At 43.6% G+C, this 25,149-nt stretch overlaps 1 protein-coding gene across 6 annotated transcripts in view; it reads left to right on the forward strand.

The window, feature by feature from the left end:
• The window catches only part of ADCY10 (adenylate cyclase 10), a 91,410-nt gene that overhangs the window by 60,773 nt on the left and 5,488 nt on the right, over nt 1–25,149 (forward strand). For all 6 annotated transcript variants that reach the window (XM_027611580.2, XM_027611579.2, XM_027611582.2 and 3 more), the window contains 9 exons: nt 3,732–3,801; nt 4,062–4,293; nt 6,251–6,358; nt 6,862–7,037; nt 17,579–17,735; nt 21,533–21,737; nt 21,817–21,913; nt 22,792–22,907; nt 23,774–23,891. In XM_027611580.2, coding sequence (XP_027467381.1) covers nt 3,732–3,801; nt 4,062–4,293; nt 6,251–6,358; nt 6,862–7,037; nt 17,579–17,735; nt 21,533–21,737; nt 21,817–21,913; nt 22,792–22,907; nt 23,774–23,891 — 1,279 coding nt within the window. The remainder of the gene's footprint in view (nt 1–3,731; nt 3,802–4,061; nt 4,294–6,250; nt 6,359–6,861; nt 7,038–17,578; nt 17,736–21,532; nt 21,738–21,816; nt 21,914–22,791; nt 22,908–23,773; nt 23,892–25,149) is intronic.

Here is a 25,149-nt window from a genome sequence, read left to right on the forward strand (position 1 = left end):
CAAAGGAAGTCAGGGATTTTGTCTTACTGACAGCTGGGGAGGAGCATATCCAGAGAGGATAGCCAGCACAATGGCCCTAGACGGGAACTGATCCCTTCCATTCTATACACTGTGGGTTTATGCTTTTTAAGATTATTTTATTCTCATTTTAATAAGGTGAAATGTCCTGGACCTGGAGATACTGGAGATAAACAAAAGAATTCAATCTGTCACCTTGAACCTGAAGTCTTATTTTTAGGTCTTTGAAACCAAGAGATGAGCAAGTGGTATCTTTGCTTTTCTCCTTTCTTCTGAGAGCCTACAAGCATTTTGTATATATTTTTTCCTCTTGAATTTTACAGATCCCCTCTGAAGTAGGGAACTTTTAAGAAAATATGTCCTTCATAAGTGAAGAGAATTGAGAACTAAAAATAATATGATTCACCTAAGGGGTAAATGATAGAATGACAAAAAGCATATCTTGTAATCCCCAACTTTGTTTCCTTTCTAGCCAATGTTGTTTGTTTCTGCATCTTATTCTATTGCTATTACAATTTGAAATATAAAAAAAGGGGCGCCTTGGTGGCTCAGTCAATTAAGCATCTGCCTTCAGCTCAGGTCATGATCCCAGCATCCTGGGATGGAGCCCCAGATCTGGCTCCCCGCTCAGTGGGGAGCCTGCTTCTCTGTCTCCAGCTCACCCCCCTGCTTGTGTTCCCTCTCTCACAGTCTCTCTCTGTCAAATAAATAAATAAAATCTTAAAAAAAAGAGAGAAAGATGTTGAAGGAGAAATAGCATTTTTATTTTTCTTATTGATTTTTTTCAAAAAATGTGCATTTTATTCAGCAATATTTATTGAGCATCTACTATGTGCTAGGCCATGATCCAGGTATCAGGGATATAGTGCTGAAAATGATAGACCTGTGTCTATTCTCATATATTAGAATTTTCATGAAGGCTGGTGATGGATGTGATAGACAATAAACAGATTAATTAATAAAACCATAAAAGAGCCTTATAGGCCTTGATAAATAGTCTGACTTTTATTTTAAGTGGGTCGGAAGACTTTGGAGATGTATTAATTAGAATTAGTATTTGCTACATGTAACAAGGACCCAGCTAGAGTGGCTTTAATTTATTTACTGTTAAATTTATTTCTCTCTCATGTAAAATGTTTTGTCTCATCACTGGGACTAATATGAAGGCTTCATGATCATCAGAAACTCTTGGTCCAAAAATGGCTGCTGGAGCTCCAACCATCATGTTTACATTTAACACTAGAAGAGAAACCAAAAAAAAGATAAGAAAGAAAAAGAAAGGGATACCCCTTCCCTTTTAAGGAATTTTCTAAAGGTCCTACACAGAACTTAGTCACATGGCTATATCCAGTTGCAAGGGAGGCTGGAAAATGTAGCTGCCCTGAGTAAAATTGAGTTTTATTCCTAAGGAGAAAAAGGACAATAGAGTTGAGATAAGAAACCAACAATTTCTGCCACAGAAATCTGAGTCATGTTTTTAAAAACATATTCTGTCTTCTCTGTAGAGAACAGATTATGGGGATTGGACTAGAAGGGAGATCGGTTTTTCACATTTGTCTAGATAAACTTTGGTGGTAGACTAGGGTGGTACTATAGTGAAGATGGACAGAAGATGGATTCGGGTATGTTTTGAGGTAAAGTCAATGGGAATTCCTGATGGGCTGAATGGGGTGAGGGAAAGAAAAGAATCCAGAACATTGCCTAGGTTTTTTGCCTTGAGAAAATGGATATATGGCTCTGATGCTTAGTAATATCAGAGTATAGGTTTATGAAAGAGAGATTCAAGAGTTCTGCTTGGATCATGTTAATTTTTAAATGCCCGTTAGGCATTCAAACAACAGTTGCCAAGATGGCATTTGGACATATGAATCTATAGTTAAGGGTAGATGTCAGGCTCAGAGATTAAACAATTGACAGTCACTGGCATGTGACTGGAATTCATAGTCATGGGCAGATGAAATTACCTAGGAAAAATGTGCATAGAGAAGGGAGCCCAGGGCCAAACGGAAGCTCACCAACATTGGGAATGTTGGTAGATGAGTAGGAGCAAAGCAAAGTGAGCAGGCAGCCAATGAAGAAAGCAACCAAGAGAATGGTTGTTAGAAAACCTGGTGAAAAGAGGGAGTGGTCGAATGTATTTAATGCTTCCTGAGAGGTGTAATAAGATATGGACAAACATGACGTTTGGATTTGGCAACATGGTAGCCACTGGTAACCTTTACAAGAACAGATTTAGAAGAATAGAAGGAAAAAGGCATAAATCAATTTATTCAGCATCCAGTCACGAGAAATACACTAGCTGGCAGTCTAGGGGGAGAGGTGGGCAAATTATTCCTCATACAGTGTGCCACTAAGGACCATGATGGAGGTCTGCACAGATCACAGATGAGTCAGGGCACTAAATCTATGGGGACAAGGGCACAGAAGGCTTTCAAAAGAAGGTGATAACTAGGTGCCTAAACTGCATTTTTAGAAATTAAAAGATCTGTGGAGTAATGCATTGGCCTTGGAGCTGGGAGACCTAGGTTCTAGTCCTACCTCTATCCCTAACAGATGATCTGAGACAAGTCCCTTCCCCTGTCTAGGGTTCTTGCTTCCTTCTGCATGGGGAAATGGCTAGATCCGACCATCCTCATTTGTTTCTGGAGTTTTCTAACCTATTGGAGTCTGGATAGACTGAAGGTTTTAAGTTCAAGTTTCTCTGCCCTTTAGTTAGCCTTTGGGGTATATATTTAAATGTCTATATTTCTCCACTAGAAACAGATCATTTATTCATAGTTTTAGTTGCTACAGTGTAAATTAGTGAGCATAATGTTATCCTCTATAACCAACCCCAACATTTCAGTGGCTTAACACTGTAGGAGCCACTGCAAGTCACTCCAAGAAGGGCCATTTTGCATGAACATTACTTGGAATTAAAAGCAATCCAAATCCAGCAGGTTCAGAAAAAGCTCTTCACCTGCTCCTCAACTGCCTGCTATTAAACAGAGATTCCTCTTTACCTAAGAGACTTCTCTGCATAATAAGGCAACCTTTGGTTTCTGAACCTCTCCTCTCCCCTTCCTGCTAATGGTCTTTCTTCCCTTTGTACCCTCAGATCCCCTCCCCTTCTCTTTAGCTCTTGTAAGCTCCATGTTTCCTCACTGTCTTTGGAATTTCCGTGTCTGCACAGATTCCCCTTATTGAGATGTATTAAATTTGATTTTCCCCTGTTAATCTGTCGCATGTCAATGTGATTCTTAGTTCAGCTAGAAGGACCTCTGAACAGCCGGGGAAATTCTTCCTCCCCAGTGGAGGAAGAATGGGGGACCCAACAGAATAATTTTTCTTCCTGCCCATGTAATGATCCAGTGCAAGTTCTGACAAAGGGTCCTGAACACAGTAAGTCAGGGACCCAGGCTCCTTCCATTCTGTCCTTTTGCCATCCCTTAGATTCTCCCAATTATTTGCTCTCTGGCAGAAGGAAAGTATGGAAAAGATACCAAACCATCTCAGCTCAGAGGTGCCATATATTACTTCTGATAGAATTCCATTTTAAACGAATCGCGTGGGTTCACCTGAGACGCAATGGAGACTGGGAAATGGAGAGTCTGGCTGGGCCGCAGGCACTGTGTCGGGAAAGGGGGAACAAGCGTCTTTGGTGGACTCCAGACATTTCTGCCACATGGAACATTTCTTGACCCATACAACTCATTTGTTTGTTTATTTTATAGCTGAAGAAGAGACCACCTTTTCCAAAATAGAGATTCATAAGAAGTCTGAGATATTTCCTGAAAATCTCAGGTACAGGCATACATGACTGTTTAGGCATAAACAACTGTCATTAAGCTCAGAATACTGTTAAAATCTGTCAGGTCAGTTCTTCTCGGTGTCTTTGGTACGAGTGGGGAAATGTTGGGGTGTGTGCATGGTGAGTTCTGTCAATAGCATCTACATCAGGTTTGATTATCTTGCTCTTTTATTAGTTTTTTAAAGATATTTTCATATCGAAAGCTAAGTGTAGCTACAAGTTATTCCTCCTATTTATTTCTGCATTTGGACAGTCCTGAAGAAATAAGAGAAAAGATCTTGAGTTTCTTTGATGTCATCATAACAAAAATGAGGACGGCTGAGGAAGACATCATTCCTCTGGAATCTTGCCAGTGTGAGGAGATCGTAGAGATGGTCATCATGCCTCTGGCCCACCATTTTCTGGCTTTGGGAGAAAACAACAAAGCCTTATATTACTTCCTAGAAATTACATCTGCTTATCTCATCTTGGGTGATAATTATATGGTAAGGTGTTTCTACCCCGCCCCCCCCCCCCCGCCCCCGCACCCTTGAGACAAGTTAGAGATCACAGTGCCCGAAGGGAAGCTCTGGGATGCTTTTTTTTATTACTTCATGTTCTTGATTCCTGCCAGCACCCTTTTCCTTTGAAAATCAAATTGCTGAGAAGGGAAATGACCTGAGATTGAGAAATGAAAGTTAGAACAAATTGAAACTAGCATTATACATCACTGAAAATAGTGCCACCTTTAGAAACTTGCCATGAATTGTCTACCTATATGGGGAGGAGGTGGATGTCCTATCTCATTCCCAAAATGATGCAGAAAGGACTCTTGGTATCATTGCTGCCATTTCAGCAGAGTCTTCCTCAGTAATGTCCCTGTGGCATTTGCCTTCTGTCCTCCCTGAATACCTGTGAGCACAAATACCTGTAGGTCTTTGGATTTGTGCAAATCTGGCTTTCATCTTGTGATTCCCCAAAAGGAGCTCACCCACTTTGGTCTTCATGTAATTTGTGCTAAATTATCATACATTTCCTTTAGGCCACCAAAACACTAGTGTTTCTCCGGAATAATTGTAAATAATATTCCAGGGCTATATGCCCCGAGAAATGTGGGGATTCGATGTACGTATAATGAAATAAAAAGGATTAATTCTTAAGTAAGTTGGGAAGCACTGAGCTGAATAAAGCTAAATAAGTTTCTTTACTGCAAATATTTCATGGCCTTAATATGCTAAGATACAGGTAAATCTTCCAGAGGGTCAGGCTAGTTCTGGGGCATACTGTGTTCCTCAAACTTACTTGACCTTAGACCACTTTTCGTAGAGCAGCTGACTAGACTAACATTGGTTGAACTCACTTTAGGAAATGCTCCTCTGGCCCTTGCTTCATCTGACTCACATTTCTGAATAGGCATGCCTATAGTTCATGTCCACCCTGGTGGTCTCTTCCATATTTACAATTGCTTTTGATCACAGCAACCTAATCGACCCTCATACCTTAGATTTTTAGAAAATTTAAAAATTAAATCATTAAAAATGTTGGTAAGCCCCAGTTCTCTCAGTATTTATGTGAAAGATGAAAGTTGCCCATGCATATTATATATATGAATATATATGTGTGTATATATGTACACACACACACACACACACACACACACACACACACACACACACGCAGAAGAGGGGGATATGATCAGTGAGTCCCAAGAAGAGAAGGTTTAAGTAGCCCTGGGGGCCAACTTGCTAAGCACCCCTACCTCAATTAGCATGGAATGGGGGATGGTCAGGAAAGAAAATGATTGGAAGCAGAGCCCTGGTGCAGGTTACCCAGAATGTGCCATTTGCATCCTCTGTCCCACCAAAAATAATTTAGTAGGTCCATGTCAACTCACATTTCCCTCTTCTGCCTCCCACTCATATCCCTTTGGCTGAATGAAATTTGGGGATATCGCTTTGCCTTATTTTACTCTTCAAGTCTGACCTTGCCTTGGTACTCATGTGTACCAAGGCTGTCCTGTCTAACGATGTCATGGTTTTAAAACGAAATGGGGAGAGTTGCTCAGGGCCTTACCTTCCTAAAGATGGCCCTGGCAAAGGAAACGGTCCATAGCTCATTCCAAAAATCGAGACCAGCTTCTCATAGATGTGGGGATACTGTCAGGGGCAGTGGGTACATTGTTGGAAATTGGGGCCATTGGGGGTGGAATTACTCAGAGGAAGAAATTGCCCTGGATCCATCCTCTCAAGCGAGTGATCCAGTGGACAAAGACGGGCTGCAGGTGGGCAGGATCTTTACCAGGAACTTGACCTACCCAGTGCTACCTAGAGTTTGGAGGCCCTTACTAATCCGGAGCCAGGGACGGGGGTGGAAGTGGGTCCTCCGGTGGCAGGTGCTTTTCCCTGCTCGGTAGAGGCCGGACCCCCGCTGACTCAACACAATGTGCCCCTCTGCTGGCTGCAGGCATACATATATTTGAACGAGGGAGAGAGGTTGCTGAAAATGCTCAAGGACGACAAATCCTGGAGTCATACTTTTGAGTCGGCTACCTTTTACAGCCTCAAAGGTCAGGTAAGAAAGCATTAAAAACATGATCATGTGTTATTGGTCACTGGGGCGTTATATAGAAGAAGCAGAAGCTGTCTCTGTCCTTCCTGCACCCCCTCCCATCCGCTACCACAAATCCTTGCCAAGACCGCAGAATCTCAAGCCCCGCTACTCAAACCTCCTTGCCCTCACTTACCAGCAGCAAGATCTTCCTTGTCCTCGTGGCTGATGTCATTATGAAAGGTTTTTTAACAACCTCCACACATGGACCTGCACGGGGAAACATTTTCTCAGAGGTAGATGATGCACAATAAAGATTCCACGCAAAATCCTCATCAGTCAGCCATCCTTCCAGGCATTCGTCTGCAAACATTTACTGTTATGCCAGGCCCACGGGGATTTTGTTCCTGGGGCTTAAGTTACCCTTTTGATAAGAATCCCAGGAATATGTGTTGTTGGAACACACCGATCAAGTCCAGAATCACTGCTTTTCCTCTCTCCTTTCTCCCCCTCCTTTCTCCCTGTAGGTCTGTTTCAACATGGGCCAGATGGTGCTTGCCAAGAAAATGCTGCGGAAGGCACTGAAGCTGCTCAAGAGAATCTTTCCTTACAACTTAATCTCCCTGTTTCTTCACACCCATGTTGAGAAAAACAGACACTTTTACTATGTGAATCAACAGGCCCAAGAGAGCCCACCTCCAGGGTAAGGGAAGGAGCTGGGAAGAGCTCGAGGTCTCACTCCTCAGAGAGACCTACACAGACTCCATCAGCCCCCAAAGCCTGGGCCTCTAGGGTGCTGCAAGAAGGCCTGGTGGCTCTACCCTGAGGCTCACTGGTGCTGGAGGGGGCTGGAGGGGGCTGGAGGGAGAGGCTCCAGGCGAGGTGGGGGTTGCCCCAGAACACCTCACAGCAGCTTTTGTGAAAGGTAAGTTCAGGTGACAAAAAAACATCAGGGAGCCCTTCGAAAGCTGAGCTCCAGTGCCCTGCCCTAGTCCACCCCTTCAGCCCTGTGACCCGCCATGTTCCACTGGAAGCTGTACCAGTGCTCCTGGGGCCTCAGTCACAAGCCCTTTTCCATCCAGGGGTACAACGCTGGGTATCGTCTCTGCCCCAAACCGAAATACAAGGTCCCAAAGACCTCTGCCAGAGGGCAGACTGCCCACACATCTATGTACCTGGATGGGAATGTGCATTACATGGGAGTATCCATCAGTCATGATTAAACCACTAAGATTTATACATCTCAACATATGTAAATTTTGCCTATAAAAAAACTATAAAAAATAATACTGGTGGGGACCACCTGTGTGGCTCAGTTGGTTAAGCACTGGACTCTCGATCTCATCTCAGGCCTTGATCTCAGGGTTGTGAGTTCAAGCCCTGCATTGGTAGTTGTTGAAGCTGGGTGTTCAATGCACGTAGTTCATGATATTTTTCTGCTTTACTGTGTGTATGTTTGAAATTTTCCACAATAAACGTTTCTGGATATATTCCCCCTATTCAATCAGCACCAAGGGAAATGCCACCTAGCTGGGGATCTGGAGAGCTGACAGAGGACATCTCTCCCATGCTGGGAGAGGCCAGTAGTGGTTTCGCTACAGGTTCTGCCTGAGATGCAAACAGCTATTTCTAGGAGCCAGTTGCTACAGCTCTTTCCGCAAGCCCACTGCCTTCCCCAAAAGTGTTCCCTTAAATGCAGGGGAGCCTGGGGTGGAAATGAGCTGGAGCTGAGCTCCTTTGCAGGTTAGGGGCAGGCTCCTGGGAATGGTGCCTGTGGTCTCAGGAGACACCAAGAGGGAGGGGGCAGGGACAGGTCAGCAGAGATCCCTCTGAGAGGTAGGAGGGAATCAGAGTTTGGGTCATGTGTAGAGTTGCTGGATCAAATACAGCTTGCCTAGTTGACTTTGAAGTTCAGATGAACAATGAATCATTTTTTTTACTCTTTTTTTTTTTTTAAAGAGAGAGAGTGTGTGTGAACGGGGAGGGGCAGAGGGAGAAAGAGAAAGAGAGAATCTTAAGCAGGCTCCAGGCTCTCAGCACGGGGCCCAGCCCAACATGGGGCCTGATCCCACCACCCCGAGATCACTACCTGAACCGAAATCAAGAGTCGGACACTCCACTGACTGAGCCACCCTGGCGCCCCGAGTCATTTTTTTAGGATACATATATGTCACACAAATATTTAGGACATGTGCATTCTAAACAAATTATTTTGAAATGCAAATTTAACTGGGCATCCCACGTTTGCATTCCCTAAATGTGACAAGCCTAGTTAACAGCCACATTTTATGAAAGGAATAAGAAGTTACCTGCATGAGGGAAAAGGGGGGAAGTACTGCTGAGGAAGAAACTGCAGAGCTGTGGGTTTCCAACACCATCTGGTCAAAGGGTTCTGATCTCAAAAATGAGGACAAGAAACAACTTTAATGTCAGAGTTTCTACGGCTCTCATGAATGTCTTATGCTGTAAGGGATTTTACGCTGTTTCCTTTAAAAGGAGGCTTTAAAAAATAATTTCCACAACAGAATCAATGTCATTAATGTCTAAATTGAAAGTACCTGGAATTCTTTTTTAAAAATCTCCAGGATCTCTCTTTTTTTTTTAAGATTTTATTTATTTGAGAGTGAGAGAGAGAGAGCATGAGCTGGTGGGGAGGGGCAGAGGGAGAGAGAGAAGTAGACTCCCCTGCTGAGCAGGGAGCCTGATACGGGGCTTGATCCCAGGACCTTGAGATCATGACCTGAGCCTAAGGCAGATGCTTAACCGACTGAGCCACCCAGGCGCCCCCCAGGATATCTCTTTCTTCCTCCTTTCTCATCTTTATTTAAAATCTGCTTTTTGATAAATATTTCTAATTATATTTTGTTTTCTTGGTTTTGTTAAATCACTAAATATTGCCGCCAACTTGCTTATCATAAAGATAAGGTTCCCATTTTTAAATGGCTTGTTGAAGCCAAGATTGAGAACCCAAACATTCTTTGTAGGTGGTCGTCCATCCTCCCCTTGAATACCTCCAGCACAGGAGGTTCACCATCTCCTGTGACATTCCTTTCCATTGTTGGAATGTGTCTTAGTCTGCTCAGGCTATTTTAACAAAATACCATAGACTGGGTGGCTTATAAATAGCAGAAATTTATTGCTGAAGTCTGAGATCAGAGTCCCAACATGGTCGGGGAGGGGCCTCTTCAGGATCACAGACTTTTTTTTATCTTCATATGGTGGGAAGGGGCTGGAGAGCTTTGGGGGTCTCTTTTATCAGAGCCTTAACCCATTTATGAGGTCTCTACCCTCATGACCTAATTACCTCCCAAAGCACCCACCTACTGTTACCATCGATTTCGAGGGTTAGGATTCAACATATGAATTTGGTGGAGGTGCATTCAGATCACAGCAGAACATAATTGTTAAAATGTTCATTTCCTTTGTTGAGCTGAGGCCTAGCTCCTGATAGCCTGCTCAGTGGAGGACATGACACACAGGAATGGCCGGGCTGGAAGCGGACAGAGCCTGAGCCCCAGCCCCACCACATTCTAGCTATGTGACTTCGGGTTAGTCGCTTAACCTGTCTGAGTCTCACCTGCTTGCATAAAATGGGGTTCATTATTTCTTCCTTTCGTCCAGGCTTGTTATCAGAATCAAATGTGATGAATTAAATAAATGGGCTTTTTAAAATAACTTCATTTAAATAGCGATGACCTGGGGCACGTGGGTGGCTCAGTTGGTTAAGCGACTGCCATCAGCTCAGGTCATGACCCTGGAGTCCCGGGATCGAGTCCCGCATCGGGCCCCCTGCTCAGCGAGGAGCCTGTTTCTCCCTCTGACCCTCCCCCCTCTCATGTATTCTCGCTCTCTCAAATAAATAAATCTTTTTAAAAATAAATAAATAGTGATAACCTGACAGGGGACAAGTGATTTGCATAAATTGTCTTAATTAATCATCACAAAGTAGGTATTATGCTCCCCATTGAGTGGGGGAGAAAATGTTCTTCATAAAAATTAATGTGCCGGCGGCGGAGCAAGATGGCGGAGGAGTAGGAGACCTGGATTTCGTCTGGTCTCAGGAATTCAGCTGAATAGGGATCAAACCATTCTGAACACCTACAAACTCAACAGGAGATCAAAGAGGAGAGCAGCAACAACTATCTAAACAGAGAAGCGACCACTTACTGGAAGGTAGGATGTGCGGAGAAGTGAATCAGAGGCGATATTCGGGAGGATAGATGGCGGGGGAGGGGGCCTCCGCCGGCCGCTTCTGGCAAGTACTAGAGCCGCGGAGCACAAAATCGGACCTTTTAGAAGTCGGCTCCGCGGAGGGACGTCGCTCCAGTGGCTAAGCGGGGGGTGGAATCCTCCCGGGACAGTGTGGTCTCAGGACCCTTGGGGTCACAGAAAGACCGGGAGAGCCTGAGTGCGCCAGAGCTCCCAGGGATCGGAGCGGGGAAGCCGGCTGCAGAGACGGAGCCGAGGCGCGGGCTCTCAGCTCAGGGTTGCCATAAACTGTGATCCGTGGCCCAGTCGGGCCACTGCTCCTGCAGCAGGGACCCAACAAGCGGCAGATCCGGGGAGACTCCCCTTCCTTCCCGGGGAGGAGCGGCGCGGGAGCGCACCGCAGGGATCTGCTGGGTTTGGAGACTCCACACGGGGTCGGGTGCCAGAGATAGCAACGCTCGGTCACAGGCCGGGTGAGCACGGAGTGTGGCCGGGGACCGGGGACAAGGGAGTGACTGCTTTTCTCTGGGGGCGCACTGAGGAGCGGGGCCCCGAGTTCTCAGCTCCTCCGGGTGGAGATTGGGAGGACACCATTTTTGCCCTGGTCCTCCAAGGCTGTACGGAGAGCTTGCAGGGAACAAAAGCTCCTGAGATCAAACCCGAGCAGCTTGCTTAGCCCGGACCGACAAGGGCGAGGCAATTCAGCCTCCGGCAAAGACATTTGGAAACCACAGCAACAGGCCCCTCCCCCAGAAGATCAGCACGAACAGCCAGCAAGCCAAGACCAAGTTTACCGATCAAGGAGAACGGGAGAACTCCAGCGCTAGGGGAATACTGCACATAGAATTCATGGCTTTTTTTTACCATGATTCATTAGTTCATCAAAGTTAATTTTTGTTAACTGTTTTTTTTTTCTTTTTCCCTTTTTCAACCAACATCTTATCAATCTCTTTTTAAAAAAAAACAAAACTTTTTATTTTTCATTTTTAGAGTCATATTTTATCCCTTCATAGTAGTTACCCTTATTTTTGGCATATATATATAAGTTGTTCTCTCTTTAAAATTTTGAGATACAGTTTCTTCTAACAGATAAAAATATACCCTAAATCACTAGTGTATGGCTCTGTTCTAGTCTCCTGCCTGATCACATTCTCTCCCTTTTTTCTTTTTTTTTAAATCCTCTTTCTTTTTTCAAACAACTTCTTATCTTATCAAGTCTTTTTATAAAATCTTTAAAATTTTCATCTTTACAGTCATCTTCTATCCCTTCATTGTATCAACCCTTATTTTGTACATATATGTCTTTCTTCCTTTAAAATTTTAGGAGGCACTTTTTTCTAACAGACCAAAATACGCGCAAAATCTAGTGTGTGGCACTGATCTATGCAATAGCCTGATCATATTTGATCACATTCTGCTTTTTTTGTATTGTTCTGTTTTTGTTTTTATCTTTTTTCTTTTTTTTTTTTCTCTTTCTTTCCCTTTCTTTTCCCCTGGTTTCAGGTCTTTTCTGATTTGTATACAGTATATTTGCTGGGGACGTTGTAAACCTGTTAGCATTTTGTTCTCTCATTCATCTATTCTCCTCTGGACAAAATGACAAGACGAAAAAAATCACCTCAGGAAAAAGAACAAGAGGTAGTACCGTCAGCCAGGGACCTACTCAATACAGACATTAGTACGATGTCGGACCTAGAGTTCAGAATCATGACTTTAAAGATACTAGCTGGGCTTGAAAAAAGCGTGGAAGTTATTAGAGAAGCCCTTTCTGGAGAAATAAAAGAACTAAAATCTAACCAAGTCGAAATCAAAAAGGCTATTGATGAGGTGCAATCAAAAATGGGGGCACTAACTGCTAGGATAAATGAGGCAGAAGAGAGAATCAGTGATATAGAAGACCAAATGATGGAAAATAAAGAGGCTGAGAAAAGGAGGGGGAAACAACTACAGGATCATGAGGGCAGAATTCGAGAGATAAGTGATACGATAAGACGAAACAACATTAGAATAATTGGGATCCCAGAAGAAGAAGAGAGAGAGAGAGGGGCAGAAGGTATATTGGAGCAAATAATAGCAGAGAACTTCCCTAATGTGAGGAAGGAAACAGACATCAAAATCCAGGAGGCACAGAGAACCCCTCTCAAAATCAATAATAATAGGTCAACACCCCGACATCTAATAGTAAAACTTACGAGTCTCAGAGACAAAGAGAAAATCCTGAAAGCAGCTCGGGAGAAGAGATGTGTAACCTATAATGGTAGAAACAATACATTGGCAACAGACCTATCCACAGAGACCTGGCAGGCCAGAAAGGACTGGCATGATATCTTCAGAGCACTAAACGAGAAAAATATGCAGCCAAGAATACTATATCCAGCTAGGCTGTCATTGAAAATAGAAGGAGAGATCAAAAGCTTCCAGGACAAACAAAAACTAAAGGAATTTGCAAACACGAAACCAGCCCTCCAAGAAATATTGAAAGGGGTCCTCAAGCAAAAAGAGAGCTTAAAAGCAGCAGAGATCAGAAAGGAACACAGACAATATACAGTTACAGTCACCTTACAGGCAATACAATGGCACTAAATTCATACCTTTCGATAGTTACCCTGAATGTAAATGGGCTCAATGCCCCAATCAAAAGACACAGGCTATCAGATTGGATTCAAAAACAAGACCATCAATATGCTGTCTGCAAGAGACTCATTTTAGACCCAAAGACACCCCCAGATTGAAAGTGAGGGGGTGGAAAACACTTTACCATGCTAATGTGGACACCAAAAGAAAGCTGGGGTGGCAATCCTTATATCAGACAAACTAGATTTTAAAACAAAGACTGTAATAAGAGATGAAGAAGGACACTATATCCTACTTAAAGGGTCTATCCAACAAGAAGATCTAACAATTGTAAATATCTATGCCCCTAACATGGGAGCAGCCAATTATATAAGGCAATTAATAACAAAAGCAAAGAAACACATTGACAACAATACAATAATAGTGGGGGACTTTAACACCCCCCTGACTGAAATGGACAGATCATCTAAGCAAAAGATCAACAAGGAAATAAAGACTTTAAATGACACACTGGACCAAATGGACTTCACAGACATTCAGAACATTCCATCCCAAAGCAACGGAATACACATTCTTCTCTAGTGCCCATGGAACATTCTCCAGAATTGATCACATCCTAGGTCACAAATCAGGTCTCAACCGGTACCAAAAGATTGGGATCATTCCCTGCATATTTTCAGACCACAATGCTTTGAAACTAGAACTCAATCACAAGAGGAAAGTCGGAAAGAACTCCAATACATGGAGGCTAAAGAGCATCCTACTAAAGAATGAATGGGTCAACCAGGAAATTAAAGAAGAATTAAAAAAATTCATGGAAACCAATGAAAATGAAAACACAACTGTCCAAAATCTTTGGGATACAGCAAAGGCAGTCCTGAGAGGAAAGTATATAGCAATAGAAGCCTTTCTGAAGAAACAAGAAAGGTCTCAAATACACAACCTAACCCTACACCTAAAGGAGCCGGAGAAAGAACAGTAAATAAAGCCTAAACCCAGCAGGAGAAGAGAAATAATAAAGATCAGAGCAGAAATCAATGAAACAGAAACCAAAAGAACAGTAGAACAGATCAACGAAACTAGGAGCTGGTTCTTTGAAAGAATTAACAAGATTGAGAAACCCCTGGCCAGACTGATCAAAAAGAAAAGAGAAATGACCCAAATCAACAAAATCATGAATGAAAGAGGAGAGATCACAACCAGCACCAAAGAAATACAAACAATTATAAGAACATATTATGAGCAACTCTATGCCAGCAAATTAGATAACCTGGAAGAAATGGGTGCATTCCTAGAGATGTATCAACTACCAAAACTGAACCAGGAAGAAATAGAAAACCTGAACAGACCTATAACCACTAAGGAAATTGAAGCAGTCATCAAAAATCTCCCAAGAAACAAAAGCCCAGGGCCAGATGGCTTCCCAGGGGAATTCTATCAGACATTTAAAGAAGAATTAATACCTATTCTCCTGAAACTGTTCCAAAAAATAGAAATGGAAGGAAAACTTCCAAATTCATTTTATGAGACCACCATTACCTTGATCCCAAAACCAGACAAAGATCCCATCAAAAAGGAGAATTACAGACCAATATCCTTGATGAACATAGATGCAAAAATTCTCACCAAAATACTAGCCAATAGGATCCAATAGTACATTAAAAGGATTATTCACCACGACCAAGTGGGATTTATCCCTGGGCTGCAAGGCTGGTTCAACATCCGCAAATCAATCAACGTGATACAATACATTAACAAAAGAAAGAACAAGAATCATATGATCCTCTCAATAGATGCAGAAAAAGCATTTGACAAAGTACAGCATCCTTTCTTGATCAAAACTCTTCAGAGTATAGGGATAGCGGGTACATACCTCAATATCATAAAAGCCATCTACGAAAAACCTACAGCGAATATCATTCTCAATGGGGAAAAGCTGAGAGCTTTTCCCCTAAAGTCAGGAACGCGGCAGGGATGTCCACTCTCACCACTGCTATTCAACATAGTATTAGAAGTCCTAGCCACAGCAATCAGACAACAAAAAGAAATCAAAGGCATCCAAATCGGCAAAGAGGAAGTCAAACTCTCACTCTTTGCAGATGATATGATACTTTATGTGGAAAACCCAAAAGACTCCACCCCAAAACTGCTAGAACTCATACAGGAATTCAGTCAAGTAGCAGGCTATAAAATCAATGCACAGAAATCAGTGGCATTCCTATACACCAACAACAAGACGGAAGAGAGAGAAATTAAGGAGTCGATCCCATTTACAATTGCACCCAAAACCATAAGATACCTAGGAATAAATCTAACCAAAGAGGCAAAGGATCTGTACTCAGAAAACTATAAAATACTCAGGAAAGAAATTGAAGAAGACACAAAGAAATGGAAAAACATTCCATGCTCATGGATTGGGAGAACCAACATTGTGAAGATGTCAATGCTACCTAGAGCAATCTACACATTCAATGCAATCCCCATCAAAATACCATCCACTTTTTTCAAAGAAATGGAACAAATAATCCTAAAATTTGTATGGAACCAGAAGAGACCCCGAATAGCCAGAGGAATATTGAAAAAGAAAAGCAAAGCTGGCGGCATCACAATTCCGGACTTCCAGCTCTATTACAAAGCTGTCATCATCAAGACAGTATGGTACTGGCACAAAAACAGACACATAGATCAATGGAACAGAATCGAGAGCCCAGAAATGGACCCTCAACTCTATGGTCAACTCACTTTGACAAAGCAGGAAAGAATGTCCAATGGCAAAAAGACAGTCTCTTCAACAAATGGTGTTGGGAAAATTGGACAGCCACATGCAGAAGAATGAAACTGGACCATTTCCTTACACCACACACAAAAATAGACTCCAAATGGTTGAAAGACCTAAACGTGAGACAGGAGTCCATCAAAATCCTAAAGGAGAACACAGGTAGCAACCTCTTCGACCTCAGCCGCAGCAACTTCTTCCTAGAAACATCGCCAAAGGCACGGGAAGCCAGGGCAAAAATGAACTATTGGGATTTCATCAAGATAAAAAGCTTTTGCACAGCAAAAGAAACAGTCCACAAAACCAAAAGACAACCGACAGAATGGGAGAAAATATTTGCAAATGACATATCAGATAAAGGGCTAGTATCCAAAATCTATAAAGAACTTATCAAACTCAACACCCAAAGAACAAATAATCCAATCAAGAAATGGGCAGAAGACATGAACAGACATTTTTCCAAAGAAGACATCCAAATGGCCAACAGGCACATGAAAAAGTGCTCAACATCGCTCAGCATCAGGGAAATCCAAATCAAAACCTCAATGAGATACCACCTCACACCCGTCAGAATGGCTAAAATTAACAAGTCAGGGAACGACAGATGTTGGCGGGGATGTGGAGAAAGGGGAACCCTCCTACACTGTTGGTGGGAATGCAAGCTGGTGCAACCCCTCTGGAAAACAGTATGGAGGTTCCTCAAACAGTTGAAATTAGAGCTACCATTCGATCCAGCAATTGCACTACTGGGTATTTACCCCAAAGATACAAATGTAGGGACCCGAAGGGGTACATGCACCCCAATGTTTATAGCAGCAATGTCCACAATAGCCAAACTGTGGAAAGAGCCAAGATGTCCATCGACAGATGAATGGATAAAGAAGAAGTGGTATATATACACAATGGAATATTATGCAGCAATCAAAAGGAATGAGATCTTGCCATTTGCAACGACGTGGATGGAACTGGAGGGTGTTATGCTTAGTGAAATAAGTCAATCAGAGAAAGACATGTATCATATGACCTCACTGATATGAGGAATTCTTAATCTCAGGAACAAACTGAGGGTTGCTGGAGTGGTTGGGGGTGGGAGGGATGGGGTGGCTGGGTGATAGACATTGGGGAGGGTATGTGCTAGGGTGAGTGCTGTGAATTGTGTAAGACTGTTGAATCACAGATCTGTACTTCTGAAACAAATAACGCAACATATTTTAAGAAAAAAGAAAAAGAAGAAGATAGCAGGAGAGGAAGAATGAAGGGGAGTAAGTCAGAGGGGGAGACGAACCAGGAGAGATGATGGACCCTGAAAAACAAACTGAGGGTTCTAGAGGGGAGGAGGGTAGGGGGATGGGTTAGCCTGGTGATGGGTATTAAAGAGGGCACATTCTGCATGGAGCACTGGGTGTTATGAACAAACAATGAATCATGGAACACTACACCAAAACAAATGATGTAATATATGGTGATTAACATAACAATAAAAAATAAAAAATAAATTAAAAAAATAAAAAAAAATTAATGTGCCTAAAAAAAAAAATTAATGTGCCTGCACTTTACCATCTTGTAAAGGACGCAGGACTCAGGCTCACACCTGCTTTGACCTCCCAGCCAGGAGCGAGGATTCTGTACCGGCGTTCCCCGCTAGCATTCTTTCTCCGTCCCATGTGTGTTATTTTCTCTTATAGGAAGAGGAGGCTGGCGCAACTCTACAGGCAAATCGCGTGCTTCTCCTTGCTGTGGCAGATCTATAGCTTGAATTATTTTTTCCACTACAAGTATTATGGCCACCTAGCAGCTATGATGCAAGTGAATACGGCCCTGGAAACTCAAGATGATTTTCAGGTAGGCTGTTGTTGTAGATGCTTTTAAATTTCTGCATCTCATTTAAAGGGAAACTCCCACTGGGAGCCAACAGGGATGCAGAATTGGGAGGGTAGAACAAAGCCCTTCCGGGCTGGGTTGTTTTGTCAAGGCCAGCATCTCAAACACTTTGGTCCCAGAATCACTTTAGACTCAGTAATTCCTGAGGACCTCAAAGCTTTTTGTTTCTATGGGTTGAATCTACCGAAATTATAAGAAACAAAAACTGAGGTATTTAAAAGAAAAATAAAACTCTTACATGTTAACGTAATTAACATTTTAATTGGAAAAACAAAAGACCAATTCCCCCAGACAAAAAATTGAGCGAGAAGAGTGGCACGTATTAAATTTCTGCAAATATCTTAAGGTCCGACTTCATAGAAGATAGGTGGATTCTCGGTCTGTTTCTCATTTCACTCCGTTGCAACATGGGATGCTGCCCCTGGGAAACTGCCCTATATACCAGTAGAGAATGAGAGTTAAAAAGGAAAATGTTAAAGGATCATTTTTTTAAAAAAAGATAAAATCATGACTCATAGAAATACAAAAAGAACCCATGTCAAGGATCCTATTAAACACATTAATTACTGGGCGCCTGGGTGGCTCAGTTGGTTAAGCAACTGCCTTCGGCTCAGGTCATGATCCTGGAGTCCCTGGATCGAGTCCCTGGATCGAGTCCCTGGATCGAGTCCCGCATCAGGCTCCCTGCTCGGCGGGGAGTCTGCTTCTCCCTCTGACCCTCCCCCCCCATGTGCTTTCTCTCTCTCTCATTCTCTCTCTCTCAAAAATGAAAATAAATAATCTTAAAAAAAAACACATTAAATACTGAGAAATTAGTGAGATGTTACAACTGGTTCCAAGGAGAATTCAATTTATGACTGGACGCAAAACTAGTCTAGTCATGGGGGCAATAATCACATGGATTCCCCTGAACACTTACATTTCTATGCAAGAGGCTAATTTACATTATTATCAGTTTTCTGCCTCATACAGAGCTATAAAATAGCCCAAAGACAATGAAAGGCAGAGATAACCTTAATGAGTGAACTAGACAGGACAATCCACTGAGTTTTTTTGTTTGTTTTGATCTTGCACCATTTTTCCTCACACAAATAATGCCTTGATATCCTGAAAGTAGCTTTGACTTCTTTGTGCACTCCCTGAGATGTCTCAGGACCCACTGGCAGAACTGCGTGTCTAAGTTGCCTTTTAGGGTCCTTCTAACTGGACTAAGAATCAAGTTGACATGAGACAGATTAATAGGAGAAGATCAAATTTAATAGCGTATGTATGGGGAATCCACGGAGACATGAAATTCCAAAGACAATGAGGCTTATGTGAGCTAGGGAGAGGGGTAGGGGCCTGAGGGCACAAAGGGGAAGGAAGACTGTTAGCAGGAAGGTGAGGAGATGTTTGGAAAACAAAGCTGTTGCCCTATTATGCAGAGAAATTCCTTAGGTAAAGAGGAATCTCTGTTAATACCTCTCTTCCTAGTAAAGCAGGCAGTTGAGAGACAAAGAGCTCTTCCTTGAAACTAATATAACATGAATGTTAATTTTATTTCAGCTTAAAAAAATAAAACATAAATTTGTTTAGCCTTAAAAAAAAAAAAAGCTTTTCCTGAATCTGCTGGGTTTTGATTGCCTTTAACTCAAAATAATGTTTATGCCAAAGTGGCCCATTTTGGGGCAGGGTGCCCTTCGGCCCCTACAAAGTCATAAACTGGGAAAACTTTGGTTAGATGTGGAAAACTCCAGGAGACAAAATAAGGAATTATTAAGCTAAATCCAATTCATCTAATGAATGATCTGGTCCCTTTATAAAAAAGCACATAAAGTCTAGATTTCTTCTGGGGCAATAGCTTCCTCTTGGAGTGATTAATTATCAGGAATTAAGGGAAATGGTGAAGTAGCACTGTAAATGCTGGAGGGGCTTAAATTCCTAGCCAGGAGTCTGTCCCCAGCATTAGTGCCTTCCAATAGCCCAGGATACAGAAATATTTACAAAGCCCATCAAATATAGCCCTCTGCCCATCTTCCTCCTGTAGCTCCCTGGGCCACTAAACCCAGCCATATTAGACCTCTTTCGGTTCCTCAAACATTAAGTTCAATCCCCTTGTAGGGTCTTTGCAGTGGACATTTCCTCTGCCTGGAGAGCTCATCCCCTGACCTTTACTGGGCTCTGTGCTTATTAGCTTGAAGGTCACCTCCTTCATAGGCCTTTCTGGACCACCTCACCCACGGACTCTTTAACATGTCACTCTGTTATAGTAGCTCTTATTACCATCTGACATTTTCTTGTTTGCTCCTTTGTTAGTGTATAGCCTGCGTCTGCTACTGACCTGTAAAGTCCATAAGAGCAGGGATCTCGTCTGTTACCGTTTTCACATCCTGAGCTTCAGTAACGTGTCTGGCACATAGTGGGCACTCAACAAATATTTAGTGAATGAAATCCTTTAATTCCCCTCCCTATTTGGGGTCTATCTCTTAAAAACATGGTGGCGTTGGGGGACAGGAGACTATAATAGAAAAGCCAAAATTGGAAAGTGAATCAAAAGAGGCTGGTTAACAATATGGCCATGACCAAAGGCAGAGCAGCCTGGCAGGTGCTCCCCTGGGTGCTCAACAGCAGATGACACACTCATTGTTGGATAACAGAAAGAAGCGGAATGAGCCCCGAGAGAGTAGTTTCCGGAACTTCACCTATCCGTGGCGTGACCACTGGCAAGCCACATAACCTCCGAGCTTCATATTTTCCGCAGAAAGTAAAGCAGTTGGACTCTGTGCTCTTGATCCAAATCCAAGAAGTCCTGGGCTCTGTTACAGCGTTGGACATTTCATTCGCCCGGCAGTCCTCTCCTGGTCCACAATTTCCGGCTGCCCTTCCCTTCTGGTAGCACCATCTGAAAGACAACTCAGATCAGGAATACAGGAACCCCCTCAGATTGACTCTGTGGCCTAACAAGTGCCCACAGAACTGTCTGTAACACAGAATTTGTAGCCTGCTTATTTTGTGTGAGTTGAACAATTCTAGAAGAAAAGTCCCCTTCTCCTAAATGCCTCCCCACTGACTGCCCTCAGTGTGAGACACTTGTATCATTAGGAACCTTCTTTAGCGGGAACTGCTTTCTCTTTACCTGTCCCTAAGCATTTATATTCTGGAGCAACTTGACCATTTGAAAGAGTTGTTTATGGAGTAACCAACTTCTCAGAGGTCTCTCAATTCATGAGGAAACCACGCTTTCCTCTTTTTAAGAGCAAACAAAGCAAACCCACCTTTCTTTTTCGTTAAACAACAGAATAGACATACTTGTTATAAAAATTAAACATCACAGATATGTATAAAGTAAAAAGTAAAGTCCCTCTTGTCCCTCAGCTTCCTCCCCAAGTACGCACCATGGGCTGAATCCTTCCCGGCTTTTTGCTCTGCAATCATATATTCACATAGATATAAGCCACCGCTTTTATTTTTCACAAAAATTAAAATTCTTATATTTTGCTTAAGGACTCTGTGGGCAAGAGGAACCATCGAGTGTGTCCGGGACGATCCAGTAAACAGGTGGCAGAGACCCAGTTTAATATCTGCACCTAAGCCCGTGCCTTGGCCAAAGGACCAGCTCCGTTCTCAAGCTTAATAAACCCATGTTCACTGGCCAACACTGGGCGATGTCTCCGGGCTTCCTGCCTTGGTTCCACCTCAGTTTTGCCACTGTCCCTGGGCTTCCTGCCTTGGTTCCACCTCAGTTTTGCCACTTCTCTTCTCCACTGCTGCCATTTCAGATCATTAAGGCCTACCTGGACTATTCACTGCACCACCAGCTGGCCGGCTACCAGGGTGTGTGGTTCAAATATGAAATCATGGCCATGGAACAGATCTTCAACCTCCCCCTGAAAGGCGCGGGCATTGAAATCGTGTCATATGTGGCTGATACACTGGGCTATACCAAGCTTTTAATGGGTCACTTGGACTTGGCCATTGACTTAGGTAAGGTTTGTCTGAGCAAGAAGGGGCATGCAGAATACAAGTAACACCCTGAAATAGACTGGAATTGTTTTCTTCCCAGGCTCTCGAGCCCGCAAGATGTGGACTCTGCTCCGGAATCCCAACAGACACTACATGGTCCTCTGCTGGCTTAGTAAATCTCTCTTCTTGAAAAACAGGTATTGGGCACCTGGGTGGCTCAGTTGGTTAAGCGACTGCCTTCGGCTCAGGTCATGATCCTGGAGTCCCGGGATCGAGTCCCACATCGGGCTCCCAGCTCAGTGGGTAGCCTGCTTCTCCCTCTGACTCTCTCCCCTCTCATGCTGTTTCTCTCTCGCTCGCTCTCTAATAAAAAAAAAAAAAGAAAAAAATCTTTAAATAAAAAAAAAGAAAAACAGGTATTTAGCTGAAAGCATTTTCTAAAATTAGAGGGAGGAAGACAGAGTAATTGAGCGTTCTGGGCTCACTTTACTCTGGCCATTGGGTGACAAAGGAACAGGATTTACAGTAAGATGTGACTGATGATCATAGTCTTTGGGATACCACTGTTCTTTGCACAGCATTCTTTTTTTTTTTTAAGATTTTATCATTTTTTAAAGTAATCTTCACATCCAACGTGGGGCTTGAACTTACAACCCTGAGGTCAAGAGTCGCACACCCCACTGACTGAGCCAGCCAGGCGCCCCTGCACAGCATTCTTTCACATACATCATCCCTAGTCTGTTTACTCTGGCCAGGGACTGGAGGAGAGTCAGTCAATCATCCTGCTGTGGGCATCAGGCTTTCCCTAGAGGGAAAGGGAAGAGTTTCACAGGAGAGGCAAATGCCCAGAGAAGAGCACCCAGGACCAGAAGCTCCAGCCTCTGGTCGCCGTGATACAGAGGTCTGTGACAACAGTTTGAGCGAAGAGCCAATTTGAGATTTGGGAGTGGGTTTGAAATCTGTGTAAGGGCCATATTTGGTCTGGAATTGTGGGTACCATGGAAACAAGAACAGCACTCAGCTCCATCCTCTCCTCCCCAGCACTTCCTAATCTTACTACCTTCCTTTGCCGCAGAAACAAGCAATTGATCCAGGTGTTGGGGTGGCTGTGGGACCTTTCTATAAGAGAAGAGCACATCTTCAGCAAGGCATTCTTCTATTTTGTCTGCCTGGACATCATGCTTTATTCTGGTAAATGTGGCTTGGGGATTTACAAGCAATTGGGGGTACGGTATGTGTGTTGGTGTGGTGCGGCAGCTGGTGGGGCTGAGGTCTTGAGACCACTAGGATTCTGGCTGGAAAGACCTCTAGGACCGGGAAGGGGAGAGCGTGGTCAAAGAGCTGAGGAGCCGTCTGGAAGGTGCAAGGATTGTTCACAAGGACCAGCAAGGAGGAGAGTTTAGTCCAGCGGAACCTGTTGGGTGTAAGCTGCCAGTTTAAGGGTGAGATCAACTTACACACCGGGGTAGGGACTGAAGTGTCTTATATGTGCCTTTTACTAGAGGACTTGTTAGCAGAATAGACTTAGAGACCTCATGCTTTAGGACAAAGGGTGGAATTGCTAATGGGTCCAGGCATTGGTTGCTGTTGGAGATTTGGAAAACAAGTTCTGTCCAGATAGTCCTGGTTACACCAAGGAGGCAGACCTCAGTGTCCATAGTAACCAAAAAGGCCAAGCTGGGCATTCATTCCTCACCATGTGATTTTGGAAAGGGATACAGAGACTGCCGCCAACGAAAGAAGCATGGGTGGGGAGATGGGGAGGTCCCAGGCCGCACTAAGGCCAACTCCAGCAGGGCTCCCAGGGCAGGGTTGGTTTAAACTCCAACCCTGGAGTTTGTACCCTGTGTGCATATACTTGCACAGAAGCTGGGGCTGTGCAGACACAGGGCAGCATGGTCACGAGGCTGTGGCCCTCCACAGGACCCTCTGGCTTCATAAAGTAAACAGAGATTATGGCCTCTCCCCACAGGAGGAAATTCTCCCCAGGAGCTACTAGGCTAGAACAGGACCACCCGGACCCACCACCAAAGCCCTCCTGCTTCTCTCTATTTTAGGCTTTGTTTATAAGACATTTGAAGAATGTTTGGAATTCATATACCAAAATGAAGACAACAGAATCCTCAAATTCCAAAGCGGAATCCTCCTGGGACTCTATTCCTGTGTGGCTATCTGGTAACAATGTGTTGCATATCACTAAACTCCCAAATTTGAAAAGGTTGACTCCTGAAGAAGAGTCCTAGGAGATTAAGAAAAGAAAAGAAAAAGAATTTATAATTTATATGTGAGACAGATTGAAGGCGTCAGAGTGGATTTACATTGAAAGGCGCCTTGGGGGTCACCTAGTTCATCCCCCTTAGGCAAGACCACCTCAGCTGTATTCAGTGCGACAAGCATTCATTACAGACACACCACTGGTGTGCTAATACAGAGAGGGACAAGAGTACTTGCTTCTGAGAAGTGTTTGGGGTTTGAGGGAGACACATAAATAGTACCACTTGCCCACCCACCCCCACCAAAATGGAATTCTATTGAAAAACATTGTTGACAGAACTGATGTTGGCGGATGTGGCTTGTATCTGCAGGTGGGTGGGCTTCCTAATTTTGAACCCCAGTATTAGGCTTGCCCCCTCAAGCAGCAGGCAGTGCTGGAAAACTGCTGTTCTCCTCCATCGAGACAGGCCTCTTTCCACTGCGTGGCAGAGAGAAGAGCCGTACGAAGCTCCCTGTGGGCCTCACCCCTCTCAGGATGGAGAGGGCCAGGTCCTGGGCTACACCTGCCTACCTCCTTTCCCACAGTCACCAACAACCTGTCCTTCCGGACCAGTGGAGCAGGGAGGGAAGCAGGGGAAGAGAGGCCGTGCTTGGCACCCGCGGAGCTCCCTCACACGAAAGTAAACCGTGGGAGGGGAAGCAGCACCCTTCTGTACCCTGTTAACCCATCAAGCCTGGGGCTTAATGCCTTGAACTCATCAAGTAGTAGATCAACAGCAAGGTTCCAGAACATTCGTTAAATTACTTCCACAGCATCATTCCCTAGTCTACTTCCCATCTCGTATATGCAGCCATGTTGTCCAATATTTCAATTTTGTGACGAGATTAAATGACACTATGAAGACATTCCTATACAAAGGGCCACAAACTAGAGCAGTTCCAAAATTGAATAGAAATCTACTATAAAATTCCTTGGGAGAAATTAAACTCTAAAAATGAATTACGCTTACCGATAAAAGTCCAAAGAAAGTAAAGTCCAAAGTTAAATTAACTTGTCCATGTGAATTAAAATTCAAGGAACCTAAAGTCCAAAAGTCATCCTAATTTTTTATTCTACTCTTGTTTCCTTTCAACAGCTGTGGCCCAGGCCAGTGCTTGTCACACTTTAATGGGCACAGGAATCACCTGGAGAGCCTGTTAACACTTGTTAACGCGGATT

The sequence above is a fragment of the Zalophus californianus genome, chromosome 10 (assembly GCF_009762305.2).
Source record: "Zalophus californianus isolate mZalCal1 chromosome 10, mZalCal1.pri.v2, whole genome shotgun sequence".
NCBI classification, from domain to species: Eukaryota; Metazoa; Chordata; class Mammalia; order Carnivora; family Otariidae; genus Zalophus; species Zalophus californianus.